Source organism: Protobothrops mucrosquamatus, unplaced genomic scaffold (genome assembly GCF_001527695.2).
Source record: "Protobothrops mucrosquamatus isolate PMUCROS unplaced genomic scaffold, P.Mucros_1.0 scaffold1639, whole genome shotgun sequence".
Lineage (NCBI taxonomy): Eukaryota > Metazoa > Chordata > Lepidosauria > Squamata > Viperidae > Protobothrops > Protobothrops mucrosquamatus.
In genome coordinates, this window is record NW_015387798.1 from 95,869 (window position 1) to 116,396 (window position 20,528).

The 20,528-nt window shown below is 38.8% G+C and overlaps 2 protein-coding genes across 3 annotated transcripts in view; one reads left to right on the top strand and one right to left on the bottom strand.

The window, feature by feature from the left end:
- COMMD1 (copper metabolism domain containing 1) overlaps positions 1-2,933 on the bottom strand; it is an 84,574-nt gene extending 81,641 nt beyond the window's left edge. Inside the window, exon 1 of one of the 2 annotated variants that reach the window (XM_015822674.1) lies at positions 2,689-2,924. In XM_015822674.1, coding sequence (XP_015678160.1) covers positions 2,689-2,880 — 192 coding nt within the window. In that variant the 5' untranslated portion in view covers positions 2,881-2,924. Of the gene's footprint in view, positions 1-2,688 lie in introns of both variants that reach the window. The other variant, XM_015822675.1, reaches the window with a different exon arrangement.
- Positions 2,934-3,797: 864 nt separating this feature from the next.
- Positions 3,798-17,613, top strand: CCT4 (chaperonin containing TCP1 subunit 4). The gene is made up of 14 exons (XM_015822676.2): positions 3,798-4,057; positions 5,513-5,565; positions 7,384-7,473; positions 7,704-7,812; positions 8,865-9,007; positions 10,910-11,031; positions 11,109-11,241; positions 11,933-12,072; positions 12,480-12,576; positions 13,670-13,780; positions 14,167-14,297; positions 14,381-14,615; positions 17,068-17,181; positions 17,443-17,613. The coding sequence occupies exons 1-14, from the start codon at positions 3,919-3,921 to the stop codon at positions 17,455-17,457; spliced, it is 1,632 nt and encodes a 543-aa protein (XP_015678162.1). The 5' UTR covers positions 3,798-3,918; the 3' UTR covers positions 17,458-17,613.
- Positions 17,614-20,528: the final 2,915 nt, after the last annotated feature.

Below are 20,528 nucleotides of genomic sequence, written 5' to 3' on the forward strand. Positions count from 1 at the left end.
AACGGGCGGGGAGAGCAGGACGGAAGGTAGAAGCTCCCGGCCGCCCCCCCATCGCTTCTTCAGCCGAACAAGCAGGGAGGGGCAGGGAGGAGGAACAGGACGGGAGGCAGCAGCTCCAGTGGCGGCGGCCCCATTGCGTCCTCAGCCAAACGGGCAGGGAGGGGGAGCAGGACGGGAGGCAGCGGCTCTGGCAGCAGCCGCTGCAGCATCGTCGGGGTCCCCGTCGCTGCCCCTGGCCCGGCCGCCCCCCCCGCTGCTTCTCCTGCAGCAACGAGGGCAGCAGCGGCGGCTCCCTGAAAGTGCCCGAGGAAGGTGCCACCGATGGGGCCGAGGTGGGGCCGGGCAGCGGAGAGCCCTGCGGCAGCCAGGCGAGCTTCATGCCTGACTGCCGTCCGGCCCGGGCTGGGGAGACATGTGGCCGGTTCGGCTTCCCGGGGAGCGATGCTCCCGCTGGCCGCCGCACTAGCCATGACTGCCGCCCAGCACGGGGAGACATGTGGCTGGTTCGGCTGCCCAGGGAGCGGCCCAGGAAGCGATGCCCCAGCCGAGACTGGAACAAGTAAGCCGGGGGGGCGAATCACCTGCCCCGCAGTCACTTCGCGGCGGTGCTCTGCGGACTCAGAGCTCCCTCCCTCCCCCCCTGCCACTGACCTTCCATCTCCGGCTCTGCTGCTGCTTGGCCAACAGTTGCGCCGGCTGGACATCGCAGGGGCTGCTCTCTCATGGCTGCGGCTTACAGGAGGGCTGGCCCACTCAGCAAAGGCTCCGGGGGGTTGCTCCCAGCGGGGATCCTGGGGCTTCCCCGCATGGCTCCCCAGTCACGTGCGCCTGGGACGGGGCCAGCCCGGGAAAGGGACTTCCTGGCCGCCCTTCTCCCAGGGGGTGGGACACCCGGGCGCAGGGCCAATGAGGAGCCCTGCGAGGGGGCAAGTCCCATGAGAGAGAGAGAGAGACAGAAGTGCAAGTGCAAGTGCCTCTGTCTCTGTCTCTGTCTCTCTCATAGGACTTGCCGGAGGGCCGTGGGAGGGCCGCATTTACATAGCGCAGGGAGGGCTGTTCGAGGGCCGGATTAAACCGGGCCGCGGGCCGCAAATGGCCCGCGGGCCGGACTTTGGACATGCCTGCCCTAAACGCTCTCCTGATGGCCAAATATGGCTATTTTTAGGCTCCTGCCTTGGCATGCATATTTTCCAATGAGACAAACTGAGACAGGAAGATAATTTTATTACAATTTATCAGAATATTCAGACAAAAGGGATTCCTCTTGTTCAAAGAAATTCCTTTTGTGCATGTTCAAAGAATTGCTTCACATTCATGAAGCAGAAAATGTTGAAACTTGACTTAGAAATTATATTTCAAATTCTAAAAAAAACTGCATGCATTTCAAATTCTAGCTTTGAATTAGAAAAAAGATGTTAAAGGCTTTAAAATCCAAGATTGCACCAACTAAGGAATAAAAGTAGGAAATTCTGGCAATTGAGATCAGTCAGTGCCAATACTGGAGATCAATGCATGGAAAGCAACTGCCATTTCTTCCTCTTTCTAAGAACAATGTGGCATGGAGAAATGACTTCAGTGCCCTTGAGTAGAAGAGAGATGGATTAAATGGAGCAAATTACATTTCCTCCAGGCAGGTTGTGCCTTGGGCAGGATTGTAGAGACTTCTGATCAGACCTGAGCCAGCCCCAAACCCTGCTGGGCCTCTCTGAATATGGCAGGAGGAGGCCTGGCCTTGACAAACCCCAAACTGCACAGCTGTAGATAAGTGAATAAACTGAAGATAAGTGCAGATAAGTGAGAAGAGGAGGCAGTGGCTGCTCTGAGGAGGAAAAGCTATCTCTACTCCTCTGGCTGCATTTGGAGGATAACAGGGATTGACGTTCAGGGATTGCTCCTTGCTGTCTTTTCCAGAAGATAAATAAACCCGGAGAAGACATATTTTTTTCCTACAAGGGTGGGCACCCCCAATCTTGCTCTCAAGAAGTGTTGCTACAGGATTTCCAACCTGTACCGCTTTATAGAAGTTGCCTCGGTGGTGCTGGGGGATTTGGGAAGACAAATCTAGCCTGATCCTGCCTCTCATCCGAATCCAGGATTGCTGCGAGCATTGGATACCGCCTTTAGCCAGCTGGCTCTCTCTCTTGCCCCCACTTTGAAATGCAAGGAAAGTGTGCTTAATTCATGTGCTTTTGAAAAGTGCGGGCTTGGCAAAAATTTTATTGTGTGATTAGCTGTACCAGGCCACGCGTTGCTGTGGCTCAGTCTGGTTAAATGGAAAAGAAAGAAAAGAGAAAAGCGCACGTTTGTAATATGTTTCATTTCACAATGCTTGTGGGTATACAATATTTTTTGTTGTTCCATTGTCTGTGCAGATATAGAGATTGTCTGGTTTGCCGACTCTAGAACACGCAACATATAATGTTTTTACCTGTCACAGGTGTGACATCTGTAGGTATATAAAAACACGCGCGTATTCGAATGCAATGTTGTGTCAAAATTTGAAAGCAATCGGTGAAGAACTTTCGGAGATTTAAGATTTTGAACAAACGAACATTTACATTTTTATTTATATAGATTTCGTACCCAGCTGCCAGACCAGCCTCGCTCGCCCCCCCCCCCGCTTTACTCCCTCCCGCTTTGCACCGCTCTGCCCCACTCCGGCCAACCTACCAGCCCCGCCTCTATTACCTTGATGATTCCTTTCATTTTAGCCAGCAGAATTCCAAATTCCTGCGACGACGATTCCGGGTAAAGTTGCTCCCGCAGCAGCTCTTCCGTGATCTCTGTGTTGCCATAAAAGGTGGCCTGAGCGATACCATTTAGGAGCCCGAGTAAGGGCTTGGCAGGCTCAGGCAAGGGATGCTCCGCGGAAGCCGCCATCTTGTTTGAAGAGGCTCAACTGGACCTGAAAAGATTAGAGGATGGGAGCCGGGCGGGGACAAAAACTGTGCCTTGGAAGGCGATCGCTATTTCCTGGGAACAGTTGCGCCCCCTTTTGGTGACGGGAATGGAAAGCCCAGTTCCTTGATCTCAGTTGCACGGCATACAAGGTATTTCTTTCTAACCTAGAAGCGTGAAAGTGTTTTATTTTTTACACGCTTGCATGACGTTAGTTATTAATCAAATTTATACAGGCGCTTATCTCTTCCTAAGGAAATATAAAGAACACTGTGACGCTCTTTGTTCTTTGTCAGTCAGACTCCACAAATACAGACTTCTCTATTTTCTTTCAAGTGTATTCCATAGCCTTGCTTTGTTTTAGCAGAACAGTCCATCACTGGTTCTTAAATCCCATATACCGGTAGCTCTACCAGTCTGTATTTTTATGCAGATTTACTTTGAAATCCCACTCATTTTATATTGGATTGTTTTCAAGAGAAAGAAAACAGAATAGCAGAATAAATGTGTGGATATTTTTCTCTATTTTGTACTTTACAATTTGCAACATTTCGCACTTGTTAAATTGATGCTTCCAATTGTATTCCGCGCCAATAGAAGAGAATTCAGCAGACTGTTGGGCAATTAAGAATGACACTGCAGCCTGTGGCTTTAAATGCCCATTTTATTCGCTGTTTGGTATTATTGTCCTATTTAAAATACTTCGGCTTCAGCCTCTGCAAGACATTTATGCATAGATGCCAAATTTATACTTTCCTTTCTCGGAGGTCACTTCTTCAAAAAAAACGTTCATGCTTTCCCGTGTTTACTGGAAATCAGGCACTTACAAAGACAGCCCTGTAGGAAACGTCATTTTCAGCGCCAGCCTGAGCGACTGCTAAAAGGTCCTTTCTTCTCCAACTGCTGCCGACGCGTTCTGGAAGCTTCGGGTCGGCGGGGAAACGTTGGTGGTGCAGGTTCCAGGACGGGGGAAAGGAATCCATCTCCATCGGAAGATTGAGCGGGCATCCGGGCGCAGACATGCCGGAAAACGCAAGCACAAAAGGGGCCTTTCTGAATGTGGCCACAGGGAACCGCAACTCTGGCGGCAATCGCCGTTCTTACCAGGATAAAGATAAGCCCGCCCAGATCCGCTTCAGCAACATTTCTGCGGGGAAAGGTACGGTGATGGGACAGCCCATTGTCTCCAATTGCGGAGGGGGGGGGGAAAGACGAGGGAATGAGTGGACCGCTCCGTTGACACCTGGCGGGCTCGGGCAGGGACTCCCGGTTCCTAAAGCCCGCAAGACCGCACCCTCGGCCATCCGCTTCTTTTGTCGGAGTGAACTGAAGCGCTTTCAGAGTCTTGTTGAAGATAAAGAGCAGTGTTTCTCAACCTTGACAATTTTAAGGCATGTGGACTTCAACTCCCAGAATTCCACAGCCAGCAATGCTGGCTGTGGAATTCTGGGAGTTGAAGTCCACATGCCTTAAAATTGTCAAGGTTGAGAAACACTGATAAAGAGGGTCGAGCAGCATAAAAGTTTGCTGTTTGTAGCCCCGTTATTTTTTCTGGGTTTTTTTTTTAAACGAAAGGGAAGAAGGTGCGTCGCATTCGTTGTAAAGGACTGATTTCTTTTATCCCTTCCTATTCTTTTCCCACTTTCAGAAAGTGTAATGGATGTCATTGTACTGAATGTTTCCACTGTGATTTGAAATAAAATAACTTTTTCTAGAAGAAAAGCTTCCTTGGGCTGATTGTGCAGCACAATACACCATAATATGGTCGATTTGATTAGGGCTTAAGATTGAGGGAGATCTACATTCATAAGTGGAAAAGGCTTGGGGGAACAGAAAGGTGATTGGTAGCCTGTGGCTTGTTAGATTCTTGGATCCTCTGCTGGGTGATGCTGAACCACAGGTGGTGTCAGATGCAAAAAAATAAAAATAAAAGCTGAAGATCAAAAGCAAATTCATATGGGGAGAATAATCCTTTCAACAGATTTCAGATATTTTACTGTTCATGTGAGTTGCATGTTATTGTCAAATAACATTTGTTCTTAAGTAATATAATATATAATTAAATGTATATGGTGCTCTTTCACTATCCAAAATATAACTGATATATTTACAGTTAATATAAGATTATAAAACAGTATTATAACATTTTAGTATTACTGTTGCTATTTTTCCTGCATTATTGGTTAGCTTTCCATACACAGTTATTGAGTTCATGCAGGATTGTTCCATTTTAGTTTGCTGAATAAGTTATGACAGGCAGTATATACAATCAATATAGAAGCCACTTTCAAATATTTTATGGGTTAGTATAATTTGAAAATTTGACATGCATATTGTGATTTTTCATTTTTGGCCCATGTATGAACTAAAGTTGGAATTTATTTAGCAAACCATAATTAAACAAGCAATGGCTTAATATATGAATCAGTTTATTGTATTTTTGTGGAAACTGGTATTTTAAACATCCTAAAGAATTTAGTGTCACATTTATTAGATTTTTTTGTGGCTGCCCAATGTCTGTTGGAGTGGGCAGCCATGACAAATCCAATAAATGAAATTACACTTGAAGTAAATTTCTTTGGGTATATAAAATTTATTTTCATCTCTATTTTAGCGGTTGCGGATGCTGTTAGGACAAGTCTTGGGCCAAAGGGAATGGATAAAATGGTGAGTTTTGAGCTTGGGTTTTGTGTGTGTGTATATGTATACTTGTGCTTATAATAAGGCTGTGAAGAGCATTTGAAAGATGTTTTGCAGAATGCATTAGCAGAAACAAAACATTCTGAAATCAGTAAAGTAACTGTTCCCAGGAAGGCTTGATGAACTACTTCAAAGGCTTTTACCAATTGTCTTCAAGTACATTCATAGACAGCATTTTTGCTGGACCAAAAACTAAGCAACTCTGCATGTGCAGACATTCAGGATCCCTTTGATATAGCCATCTCAAATTTTCCTGAAAATGCAGCTTTTATTAATGTTTTCTGCAAGGCCTTACTCATGGTAGTGTACTTTCGAATACTTTGTATTTGAGCTCCTACGTGTAGATCCATTGAAAGCTGATATGAAGTTGTTGAATACGAGCCAGCAGTGTGCAGCAGCAACAAAAAAAGCTAATACAATCCTGGGGCATAAAATCAAGATCACGCGAAGTATTAGTACCACTTTATAAAGCCCTAGTAAGACCACAACTTGAATACTGCAGCCAATTTTGGTCACCATATCACAAAAAAGATGTTGAGAGTCTGGAAAAAATCCAGAGAAGAGCAACTAAGATGATCAAAGGTCTGGAGACCAAAATGTACAAACTTGGGTTTGGCCAGTCTAAAGAAAAGAAATAGGGGAGATATAGCAGTATTCCAGTATCTGAGGGGCTGTCACAAAGAAGAGGGGGCCAGGGTGTTCACCAGATCACCAAAGGGAAGGACGAGAAACAATGGTTGGAAGCTGATCAAGGAGAAAAGCAACCTGGAATTAAGAAGAAACTTCCTGACAGTGAGGACAATCAACCAATGGAACAGCTTACCCCCAGAAATCGTGGGTGCTCCATCACTGGAAGTTTTAAAAAAGAGACTGGACAATCACCTGTCTGGGATGGTGTAGGTTCTCGTGCTTGAGCAGGGTGCTGGACTAGAAGACTTCCAAGGTCCCTTCCAGCTTCTATTCTATTCTATTCTATTCTATTCTATTCTATTCTATTCTATTCTATTCTATTCTATTCTATTCTATTCTATATATGTTTTCAGAAGTAATCAAGGAAAGTGCTTAGAATATCATAGTGAAATAGATTTCGTGCAGCTATTCTAGTTAATGTAACTACATGCGCCTTAAGAAGTTGGAGGGTCGTGAGAAACGAAGGGATAGAAATAAATCTTATTTGGCATGTACCGTATTTATAAATGAACTGCCAGTGAATCTTTGGCAGATGATTTTTACATTAGATAAAATGAAAGGATTGTACTTTCATTCAAACTCATACATCAGTCTCACTTTGCCATTTAAGAAGTGAATGGTAAGACAAGCATAAGAAGAAGGTGTATGGGAGAGAAGCGTAGAGGGCAATGTCAAGCCGCCTGGCTAATTTAACAAGGCAGACAATCAAGAAGTGGCAGGAGGAGAATCTATGAGATAAGGAAAGCTTAATAAAGAATGGGTACTGAAAACAGCAAAGGCTAAATTAGCAGGGTGGTGCCATTCATTGGTGTCTGTTGAATCTAACATTGAAATTATTAAAAATAATTAAAATATTCTAGGATGGCTAAATTTCATGAGTTTTCATGCTCTTGAAATTTCCTGGGATACATTAGTGCCCGTGAACGTTCCTGAAAATATTTCTAACCTCTAGGCTAAATAGTAGTTTGCCATATTGAACCAATGGTTTGTACTTTTTAGTGCACAATAATATAAATTGATGCTTCGACTTGTATTTTGTTTGTAGATTTTCTCTTTTTTGAGTTGGTGTCCAAAAACTTGATTGTGCTTTTGTAGATCCAAGATGGTAAAGGTGATGTGACAATCACAAATGATGGTGCAACAATTCTGAAGCAGATGCAGGTTCTTCATCCTGCAGCCAAAATGGTAAATAATACAGTTTTTTAAATTTATGTCAATGCAAACCTAAAGCCAAATTATATTAGCCACTATGATGGTTATATTCCTTATAGAAAATAATTACTGTAGTACATTGACATGGAACTGTCTAGAAATGTGTGCATTTGTATATTGCATGTTTTTGGTTAATAAAAACCTCTATAGTAGCGTTATAGAGGAATTTACATTTTTTTCTTTCAACATTTGACATTATGTAGCTGGTGGAGTTATCAAAAGCACAAGATATTGAAGCTGGAGATGGCACTACATCTGTTGTGGTCATTGCAGGTGCTCTCCTGGATGCTTGTTCCAGACTTCTTCAGAAAGGTATGTTTACATACAGTTTTGTATATGGAAATGCAACGTGAAATAATAAAAATATAGTCTGGATGATCTTTTGTCATAGTAGAAAACTTCTGTATCTAAATCTTTGGCTGTCATGGCTGCATCTCACCTATCCAAGCTCCATGAGCTGTCAGCCTGACATTGGGCGGGGGGGGGGGGGGGGGGGGGGGGGGGGGGAGGGAAAGATGGGAAGGGAGGGAAGAGGGGGGGGGAATGGAAGCCCAGCTGAGCCTTGTGAGAAGCTTCAGCCAGCCAAAATCAAATAACGAGATGCAGAACTGGGAACCGAGCACCTGTTGAACAATATGCAACCACCTGATTGGACATTTTCAGGTGGGGGGGGGAAGAGGGAACTTTCCTTTGTGTTGTTTGCATGGAAACCTTGATGAGTGACTCATAAAATGAGTCCAAAATACAAAAAAAAGGAAAATTTTTACTATAATGTAATGGTTTCATGGCTTATGTGACTGAAGCAACCTGTTATCTCTTCCATAAAAACATGAAAGATTTTTGTAGATTAAAAAATTCTCAGTGTTTCATATGGCTAATGCAGGGGTAGGCAACCTTGGCTCTTTTATGACTCGTGGACTTCAACTCCCAGAATTCCTGAGCCAGCTTGGCTGGCTCAGGAATTCTGGGAGTTGAAGTCCACGAGTCATAAAAGAGCCAAGGTTGCCTACCCCTGGGCTAATGTAATGGTTTTAAAGATAAATGGTTTTAAAGATAAATTGGAAGACTGGTTATAGTATACTAAGTATGAATAATTTGTCATAATGTTTTTTGCTTCCAATGTTTTTTGCTTTTTTTGTTTTTAAACTCCTAATCAGTTTTTTCAGTAGCCTTCGCTATTCCAAGATTGGTTTTGTCCGTCTGCCTACTACTTATGCAATTCTTTTACAGACAGCTTGATTTGAAATCATTCTGTGAGATCAAATCATTGAGAGCAATCTATGAGATCAGATTGTTGATGTCATAGATTATTATTTGTATATTGACTATAGTTTGAATAAATTGATATCCTAAACTCTGCTTAGGAATTCATCCCACCATCATTTCGGAGTCATTCCAGAAGGCATTGGAAAAAGGCACTGAAGTCTTGACCAACATGGGACAGCCTGTTGAACTGAGTGACAGAGAAACCCTCCTTAACAGTGCAACTACTGCATTGAATTCTAAGGTGGGTATTGGAAAGAAAACAGTTGATAAGTTATTACTTTTGTTTATTTGGGTTGCCTTTTATGTACAGTTTATATGTAAAAGAATTAACTAATAACAGACTAGAGCAGTGCCTTCTAAAACAGCTTGCAGATTGCTAATTTTTTTTAGCTAGGCATCAGTAATGTCTAAGTGCGCAGGGTATGTTTAGTTTCAAGTTGATTATGATCATCGCAACCTTCAACAAACATTCAGCATAATTTCCTATTGAACGCTAATGCTATAATTCTCATAGTGATTTAATAACTTAGTTTCCATAATGACTTCATCAAAATGTACCTATCAGAATTTTTAACAACTATTTGAGGTACAAAAACTTTGTCATTCCACTTGGTGACTTGATTAGACTTAATGAAGTCATCCTGTGTGTAAAATTTGCACAATATATAGCACTTATCGGGATGGATAATAATTGATGATTTTTTTTAAAAAAAAAATCGGATTCTTTTTTATTTAAATCGGGTTTGTTTTTTTATCAAATTTATTTTAATAAAATGCTTCTGAAGTAAAAATCTATCTAAATATAGTTTTCTATTTAAGATGTATTAATAATTTAGTTTATTCAGCATGAAATGGAGCTTAGTTATGTAGCATGAGGCTGTATATTCTGCAATATTTACATTTTTGGTAAACTCATTCAGTGAATCCAAGCTCTGCAAAATGAGATAACATGCACTGCATTAATGCATTCACACAGTTTCGCAGTAACCATGAGATAAATCATTAAAGTTCAGGAATATTCCTTTATCCCATTGTTTTGCAAATGTATGTACACTACAAACTGTATGATTGTTTGAAGAGAAATGCATGTGTACCAGGCTCTAAATATTTTAATTAAATAAAAGAATTGGAGTAGTTCTCCAACTATGCGTGATTAACCTATTAATCTAAAATCATTTCTGATATCGCTGTTTTACCTACCTGACAGCTTATTATTCTAAATGGAAACCTTCATTTTGTTTGCAAATAATAATATTAAAGATTCTAACTACCAGCAAGAATGAATTCTTACGTTTAAAGAGCACCTGTCATTTCAGATCCATCATGGCAGCGTCTGTTAGCGGGCATCCACTCACCTCTGCCTGCCACATCCCTCACCTTGTTGTGCCACTGCCTCATCACCAACTGTCCCATTAAAGTGAATGAGACTGTCAGTGATTCAACAGCGGGTTGGAGGAGGAGCCGCTGCGGGACAGAGATGACAGTTGCTGTTTAAAAATTATGATTTAATTCGAGTTGATTTAAATCAAGCCTCTTTACATTGTGATTTAAATCGACTTGATTTAAATCAAATTTACCCTGGCACTTATAGCTAAGATGCAGTTATGAGAGTCTCTAGAAATCATGGCACAAAACTAAAGAAATGAATGAGAAAGATGCTTTCTCTCTGTCTCATTAGAATGTTGTCTGTTCCCTTACCTGGTCTATCTAATATTGCTACCAATTTTTTTTTCTGTTAAAAAATAAAATAATTAAACATAGAAGTTTTTTGCCTTGTTCGATTCATTTGTCCAGACAAAATGTATTCATTTGGAGATGCTGTTGCCATTTCATACATGAAAGAAAGAAGAACCATACATCCATAATGGGAATTGTAGGAAAGGAAGCTTTGCAGCTGTTCCCTTGGAATTCAGCTATTTACCAACAGTCTTGAATATTAATCTTCACTGGCCTTGCTCAGAAGACCTATTGAGAGTCAGGTGGATGCTGTGGCTTAAGTTCTATTTAAACCATTTATCTTATTAAAACAATTGGATAAATTAATCCCTATTGCAGTTTTGAATAATTTAAAAAGTAAAGTGTGAAATTCTTATACATTGGACAAACAAAAGGCATGTTAAATAAATCTTTACTGATCCTTCAGGTTGTATCGCAGTATTCTAGTCTCCTTTCTCCAATGAGTGTTGAAGCTGTGATGAAGGTGATAGATCCAACTACAGCTAGCAGCGTGGATCTTAGAGACATTAAAATTGTTAAAAAACTTGGGTAAGAATTAGTCAAATTCTGAATTTTTATTTGTATCTTTATTTAGTATTGCTTGTTTACTGAGTATTTATTTTCAGGGGCACAATTGATGACTGTGAACTCGTTGAAGGGCTGGTCCTCACACAAAAAGTGGCCAATACTGGAGTAACCAGAGTGGAAAAAGCTAAAATAGGGCTCATTCAGTTTTGCTTATCTGCTCCAAAAACAGATGTAAGTTGCTTAATTTGTTCTTTTGAATAAATTATAGGGAATCCTAGACTTACAACAGTTTATTTTGTGACCATTCAAACTTTTTTCAGTGCTGTTGTAACTTTGAACTTAAAAAATGTTTCCAAAATATTGATCTTGTCTTTGATTTGTTAAAAACTAAACAGCATGTAAGATTGTATTGCAGATTGACTTTCTGCACTCATTAAAGAATACATTAAGTTCACAAAGCAAGATTTGTCCAATTCGTTTTAAGCAGTCCTGTTAACATAAGACTGAATACAATAATATGCAAGTTGGCATTGTCTCATACATTCTTCCTTTTCTGCAACTATCCATAACAAGCTACAGCAGATTTATGGGGATAGGAAATTGACAGAAGTTACAAGTTAAAATTCAGTCTATTAACTGTATTTTATTGGTGAAAATCACTATTTATCCATCGACTAAAAGAATTGTCTTTTGGAAGCCACTCAAGGCAATCTAATGTGTTCTATAGAAGAAGTGAAGCAAACTGACAAAAACTAATGCTTAAAAATGGATACTTTTTGTGCCTAAAAAAACACAAAAAACAGCTAATTTATTACTTTCAAAACCTGTATTTGGACTGTTCAGGTGATTGGCTTGTGGCATAGCTATTAAATTGTCCATTATGTACAAGTATACTGAAATACTTTTTAATTTTTTCTGCTAGATGGATAACCAGATTGTTGTTTCTGACTACACCCAAATGGATAGAGTCTTGCGTGAAGAGAGAGCGTACATTCTGAATTTAGTTAAGCAAATTAAGAAGACGGGTTGTAATGTACTACTCATTCAAAAATCCATTTTACGGTATGGTTATTTCAATAGTTCATATTTCATTCATTTTTAACTAGAGCTTTTACTTAGATTTAAAATTGTTCTTGTCGTAGTTAATATATGTCTTATGCAACCCTCTCTGGAGTTTGCTAAAGCTAGAAATAATGAAAAGAGACCTTTTTTTAGCACTATAGTAGTGGAAGAACTATATATGGTAATGTGCTATGACTCGAGTTAGAGGAGCCAATCAAGAATTATTTTCATGATTCCAGAAGGCTTGGGATATATCTGAAACCCATATTTGATAGCCTCTTATTAGAATAGGAAGAAAACAAAATTCTGTTCTGAAGTTTTGAAATAATTTTATGCTAGAATAGTTTTGATAACGCTTTGCCGTGATGATATATATTAATAAACCCCATCAAATGTATTGGTTGTAGGGATGCTCTAAGTGATCTGGCTCTACATTTCCTGAACAAAATGAAGATCATGGTGATCAAAGATATTGAAAGAGAAGACATTGAATTTATATGTAAGGTGAGATAATAGAGGGTTTTTGAAATGAATGAATTCTTACGTCATGGAATGTAATCCTGACAGTATCATGAGTAACCATGAATTGAAATTGATTGTTACAGTGAATGAATCTGTCCTGACATTTGTTATGCTATAATAAAAAACATATTGTAAAATAGCTATCTCATTACAAAGGTAGCGTCTCTAAAGATTTCTAAGACCTTTTACAGAATAATCTTAACATCAGTTCAGAAGCTGTCATTAGCATAATTTAATGGGTCTTATTGCTAGACAAATAGATTGAGATTCAGTAGTATAGTACTTTTAAGTGCACATATATTTACCAATTTATTCATATGTGCTTTGTAGGACTGTTCACACTCTGCCACCTCAGTTGTGCTCTTACAATCAGCTAGTCAGTTGAAGTTACAAATGCATGTATTTTCCACATTAATGCATTTTCTTAATTCCTTAGTTATAAGCAAACTGAATGAGCCAGAAGCTCATTCATAATCAAATAATCAGCCCAGATATTGTAGTTTGAAGTCTCTGCCACTATATTGCTTCTTTGGACTACTTTGTTCACATCTGTGAAGCATCTGATAGATTTGACTCAGCGCTGAGTACTTTAAAATAGTACACGTGGTTACGTTCTTGAATAGGGCCAGCATATGTGTTTTCATAGAGGACAAGGTGGCAGTGATGGGTAGGTAAATGAATAGGCGTTTTCCTTACTCCCTCAGTCTTGCAGTTTGCCCCTGCTTTTAAAAGAATGAAATAGCTACAGTTTTGCATTCCTCTCCTCTCCTTTGAGCAAAAATCATGTCTCGAGGTGAAGAGAGGCTGCTTGTGCATGTAAGAGTATATTTGCCTCCCTGTGTATGGGCAAATAAGCAAGAGTGTATGCTTATGGTTATTTGGAGATGGGGAAACTGTGTCTTCATGGAGCGTATGCACATTGGTTTGTGTTCAGACCTGAGAGTAGATTTAAGATCCGCTTGGGAAGTTTACCTACCTTTTGATTTCCAGTTGCTGGCACATTATATAGAACATTCTGAATTTTTTTTTTTTACATATTTAACCTAAGGTGTGTTTGTGTATTTTTTTTAAAAAGACAATTGGAACTAAGCCAGTTGCTCATATTGATCAGTTCACTGGTGAGATGCTGGGATCTGCCGAACTTGCAGAAGAAGTGAATTTAAATGGATCTGGAAAGCTAATTAAGGTAGGATAAGTCTAGTCTACTTTGTTCTGAAGTTAAAGCAATTTTTTCAAACTGGATTTGAATGGATTCTGTAGGACGGGTGTCAAACTGCCGGCCTGCAGGCCGGACACGTCACGCGGAAGTCGCGCCCACCCCATTGCCGGCAATGTCAAAACAGTCCTGATACGTCATGCGATGTCACGTGATGTCACGAGTTTGACATGTCTGCTGTAGGATAACGGAAAAAAAGCCCTCCTTGCCAAGAACTAAAGGAAACGAAAACTGCCATTTTGTTGTCATTAGTGCTTTCATAGTTCTAAAATCTGATCCCAAAACCAAATCTTACCCCCAAAGGCAGTAAGCTTTCTTATCTGAATATTCAGTATGGTGCCTGTTTTGTATTTCAGATTACAGGCTGTGCTAGCCCTGGAAAAACTGTAACAATTGTGGTACGAGGGTCTAATAAACTGGTGATCGAAGAGGCTGAGCGTTCCATTCATGATGCTTTGTGTGTTGTCCGTTGTTTGGTCAAGAAAAGGTACTGCATCATTTTTGGACCAATAAAATCATCATTCAAGTTAGCAAAGTACACTTCAAGTTGCATTTTAATTTTAATTTCAGAGCGCTAATTGCAGGTGGTGGAGCACCAGAAATAGAGTTGGCATTACGCTTGAATGAATATTCTCGTATTTTAAGTGGCATGGAATCTTACTGTGTTCGTGCTTATGGAGAGGCTCTGGAAATTATTCCATCCACCCTGGCTGAAAATGCGGGCCTTAATCCGATATCCACTGTTACAGAGCTGAGAAACAGACATGCACAAGGAGAGAAAACTGCTGGCATTAATGTCAGAAAGGTAATCTGCAAGCTAATAAAACAAGTGATATACCACATTTGGAAAACTGCCTTTTTGGAGTTCACTATTTTTCATGTTTATTGCATAATGCATAATTCAGAGGATTGCTCATCTTGAAATTACAATCTAAATTGCAGCAAATGCAAAGAAGTGCATTAGGTTTATGGGTATATTGTATTGGTTTTTTGAAGAGTGACCCAATTTAGAAATGTCAGTGAAATAAAATCCTTTTTTGCTCTTAGAATATTGGACATTTTAGCAAGAGGCAATATAATTGAAGTATTTTTCAAATTCCCGCAATGGAAATTGTGACTGAATGTTTTTTTTGTAGCGTGCCTATACAAACGCAGCAAAGAAGCAGTTCACTTCAACAGATCCCACAAACAGCATAATAGCAACTGAAATACATGTCTCTGACTTCTGTCCTGATGCTTCTTTCTAATACACACAGAATTTTTGCAACTGGCATTTCAACAAAGAAGGCTATTTTTGCCCTTGATGCTATGGAAGTCGAGCATTCTAGCTTGAACTGTAATGCAACTTGAACATTTCATGCATGAAAATAAAGTGCACAAAGGCACAAGAATGGCAACATTTCAGTATAACTCGTGGATTTTATCTGCTGTTTTACAATAGCTGCTATTCAGACAGATAGTCATTTTCATATGTCTCTTATTGGCCATCCAAAACTGCTTCTGATGCTTGTATATGTGGCTTCAAACCTATCTGATCAATGTAAATCAGTGACATCAATCTTGATGGAGAAGTTGAAGTTGTGCTTGCTTATAACAGGCAAAGAGGCTGGGTTTTAGTCACTCTCCAACAATTAGTCAAGTGTGTGCTTAGCACGGGGTTACTACATCATACATTAGAACATCCACACTAATTCCTCATGAATTAAATTCCTCTTAATTAAAGGCCTTATTTTGAGAAGGGATATTTCATTAGAAAAGAAATATTGAATTATGCATAATTTAATGGGAATGGAAAACAGTGGGAGGGATTTTTTTAACATTTCCTTTTCAGTAGTCCCTTCACTAGTGAGCTAATTAAAATATGTAGTATTACTAAGTATAAGTTTGCATCCGGGTCCAATTCAAAGTGTTGGTTATCACCTTAAAGTCCATCATGGCATGGGGTCCAGGTTATCTGAGGAACCACCTCACCCCAAAGGAATTGGCCCACCCTTCCCACACCATCAGAAGGAGCATAGATTCTGAACATAAGCAGAGCTGGCTAGGAGCTGCCTCCTGCTGAATTTTAGCTAGATAGTCCTACATCTAATATTTCCTTCTATGGATTTTTGATATGTCAATGAAAATGACAATCACATAGCTAGAGAGAGTAATTGGTATATGTCAACAAAAAATAGCTTCCTTAAATCTTTTAAATTATGTTAATAAGTAAAAGTGAGGAAGTGTTGACTTCTTGTTGATCTGGTTTGCATAATTTAATAAAGTTGGCGTGATTCTTCATTCTACTTCATTGGCAATAAAATAGGCCTAATAAACTTTTATTTCCTGCAAAAAGACTCAAGGAAACTCTGTTCCTATTTGGGCTGTACTTTCTCTTTGTATTTATTTATATAAACAAAACTGCTAATCCTCTCTGCAATTAAGGTTAATATTATATTATTTCTCTATTTTAAATATGGGAAAAAGTTGTCAGAATGTTTATTTAATTTGAAAAGTGCCATTAGTTTGAAACACCTAACAATAACCTTTAAGCTCAGTGATCTTGTATTCTTATTGCTCTTTCTCTTTAAAAAAAATGTCACTCCCCAAGAATTACATACTTGGTTTTGGTTTGCAGTTCTAAACAGAATTAAAATGAGCTGCTGATGTTGAGAAACTACAATCACTTGACAATATGGAAGTTTTTTTCATAGTTGTAAAACTCCATCTCTTACAGATTTAATATGTAATTTCTAATGATGTTAGTATCTTCACATATATGTGTACACATAACACACATAACATTTCTCACAGCGGACCTCCTCTACCTCTTAGGAGTTTTGGCTGCCATTTTTTGTATTTTTAAGCTCTATAATATCCCCTTTTAAAGTAAGAATTATAGCCACTACTTTAAGGATATCCTCACCATAGATTTGTGTAACAGCAATTTCATATTGGCAGTTCTGATTTCAGTGGAAAAAAAGAGTTCAGTCATAAATGGGGTCATTCCTTTGCTGGATAAGCAGGTCAGACTGGGTACTTTTGCATAGTGTGTGTGTGTGTGTGTGTGTGTATTTAGAAATGTTTTAATTTTGCTGATAGGTACAGCATATTGAGAAAAGGTTGCATACTGGATGAGTATCTTTTAGTCTAGACATTTGAAAAGGTATAAATGTATTTACCTTAAACACATAATGAAAGCTCTTAGAAAATATGATATATGTAAGATGCTTGCTGATAATTGTTAGTACATTGATATTGTGATTTTTAAATTGTAGGGTGGAATTTCAAATATCTTGGAAGAGCTGGTGGTCCAGCCTTTATTGGTATCAATCAGTGCTCTCACCCTAGCTACAGAAACAGTTCGTAGCATTCTTAAGATTGATGATGTGGTAAGCTATTTAACATTCTTTTAATTGCTCCAATGTCCTTTTTATCTAATTTTTGTTAATTTTTAAAATCAAAATGATTTTTCTTATAATATAATTGTATGTTAAGTGAAAGTATTTTGTAATTATAATTATGGTTATCTGATGTGGAGAGTTAGGCATGTGCAATTGTTTTTGAAAATTTAGAATACTATATGGAGAAAGAAAGTTGACAAATTATGCACTAATATTATTCCTATAATATCTTATGTCTTTTTTTTACAGGTGAACACTCGATGAAATGACTAAAGGAAGAGGCAGTACTCTAAACTAGTACACTATACTAAGTTTGGAACTTGGCTCCTTTATAGAGGCACTGCGTTAGACCCCTACTTAGCTTGCGGTTGTGTTCATGTTCTGTCAATCTAAGTTAATAAAACCTCAACCTCAAAAAACAGACTTTGTTTAAATTCTTCAATCGTTAACTTTCACAGCTAAAAACTGCTTAAGTTGTCATGATTGTGCCCCTTTTTAAAACTGATTTCAATATGTGCTTTTCAGTTTAAATCAGCAAGGATTTTGTCTTTTAAGTACTAATTTTCTCACCCATTCTTTACCAGGCATTTCAGACAGTGTTTTATTCTTTTAATTGTTAGTGTATTTTTTTTTAATGCAGGAGAGATTTCCCGGATAAGTATGAGCAGGGAGAATGGGTACAAATCACCACACATGTGATGTCATGAAACAAATGCTACAACTTCTACTCTGACATCAGGGCACAAGAAAATAATTTCATTTGTGTGATGTCATTGTCCGTGTATCACTTTGGCATCAGAATTTACATCCACATTGCTGCTTGTGGAAACTCGAGCTTCTTTGGCCTCTTTAGTGGTTTTACCAATTAAGTTCTTGAACAAAGCTGTTTAGGAGATTGTGTGCTGTTACATTGATTACTGAAGCGTTGGGCTGAAAACCTTGTGAAAAACTAACCTTCAGTAGGAACACTTCGAACTCATATAAGTTAGTAGGAACGGTATTCTGCTTTTGGATTATCCTTTGGATTGAATTGGGATAAGTACTAGTGGAAAAATACTATATTTTGTAGAATTTTAAAACAAAATGAGCTCATAAATAAATTAAAGGGAACTTTCTAAAATGATTGAACATTTTACTGTCTGATTTTTAACAGCAATCCAGTTATCTCAATTCACATTTTAAGAGTTAGTACAAAAGATTTTCAGCTGTGATCTTAATGTCTTTCGCTCATATTTATATAACTATACAGTTACTCCTCGGTTTATGGCCAGTAACTCCTTTGCTAAGCAGCTTGGTTCTAAAGCACACATTTATGTGACTGCCAAAATTATTATGCTCTATGTAGAGGTTTGATAGCTCTGTTCAAACTGATGTGCAAATGATAAAGAGTCAATGCACAATGCACTAAAATGAAAGATAATCTGAAAATTAGATAGTGGGCTTTACAGTATACAAAGCTGGTTGCAATGTAAGTCACAATACTGCAAGCTTATAGGTAACTGTAGATTACCACTGCATTAACTGATTACTGGTACATGACTTGATCTGAAAGTAAGATTTATAGGTGTCCCCACCTTCCACTCTTGAATATAACTTCTTAGAGACTGAACCTAAGCATTGGTTTTTTTAATTTGGGAGAGTTAAGAATTTGCTTCTGAAAGCAGAGCCTGGATAATATGAAAATTAAAGCAGCCCCTAAATATCAAGTGTGGTTGTTTAAGATGGCGCAAAGCATAGTGTATTTCCATTGGGACTAAGGATTTTATTACAATAGAGCTAATGCAGCTTCAAATTGTAATTTTCTTGAGTGGTGACTTAAGTTCGCTGACATAATCCATGTGAGTGAAATTAATTAATAGTAGCCAAATCATTAGCAATAAATACTTTGCCAGGAATGATTGGTGGTAACTTGAAAATTTGTGTTAGTGAGTATAAACCACTTTTTATTTACTACAACTCCTTTTTATAATATGGGAATTATATTATGGGGCGATTTTAATCTTTACACTGTAAAAATATGATCCAGAATATTTCTGTCCTTGATGAGGAACAAAACCAATATTAGGTTTGCAAAACAGTTGGCAGACTTTCTGTTTCCAATAACTTGTCATATCTTGTTGCAATCTAACTCAAATTTTGTACTTAGTAAAATCTAATTTGTGTGCCCGGAGATTTCCTCCCAATTCAAGGAACATTGATAACAGGTCTCTGGTTTCATGAAGATTAGAAATTCTGAATTTTGCAGTTGTTTTGTAAGTGCAATAGATTTAACTTTAAACCTATTTTTTCTTTCATGATTACTGTATTTTTTAAACTCTGATGGTAGCTGGAGAAGGGGGCCTCTTTGAGTAACTTCAGTAACAGGCAGCGCCTTTGATTAATGTTTCTACTTTCTTTGAAGTAACAGCAAGTATGTGAAATTCTGATAAGAACCAGATCATACCAGCTACAGACAAGAATTGTCCAGAAATTTGAACATTAATAACCTGAAAACTGATATGTGGAAAACATATCCCCTGAATATTCAATTGATCATTAACAAGACCCTTCTAAAAATATGGGATGCTCAGTCTAGTCTAAACTATTACATGGTACATTTATAGTTGCTGGGCATGTTCTCTAGATGGTTGATGACTCAAATGATGCTGGCCAATTAACATATTCCAACACCATATGTTTGAAATGTATATAAAGTGATTTATTCCTTTTCTAAGGGTCTTCTCGTACCTGTGGGAGATATCTTTTACTTATACATAAAACATATTAAATCTACCTTTCTGGTTGGATCCTATTTTGGCAAAAGGCACACCAAGCTTAAGAATCTTGCCTTGATTTAGAGTTAGCATCTCTAATGTGAAAATGATAACGTTTTCTAATTTTTCTAGAAATCCACTTCAATAATCCCACACATCAACTCCCAATTTTTTTTAAAAAAATCATCTTTTGATATGAGCTGATAACCTTGTACCATTAAAATACTGCATGGTTGCAATTCTAGGTTTTCCCATTATCTCCGGAAATTCTTCCCGAGATGCCTCTAACATGGGAAAAGACGGGGGAGGTTTCGGAAGAGGCGAAGAATTCACGGCAACGTTGCACAAAGGAGACGCATTTTTATACACGAGTGGAAGGTTCATGTCCTGTTCGAGATGCCGTAGCGCAGAGGTGGGGAAACGATGGCCCTTTTATCACTTGTGGACTTCAACTCCCAGAATTCCTGAGCCGGCTCAGGAATTCTGGGAGTCGAAGTGCACAAGTCATAAAAGGGCCATCATTCCCCACACCTGCCGTAGCGTCTCAAGACTCTTAAGTCAAGTAACCTTAGCAACCAAACA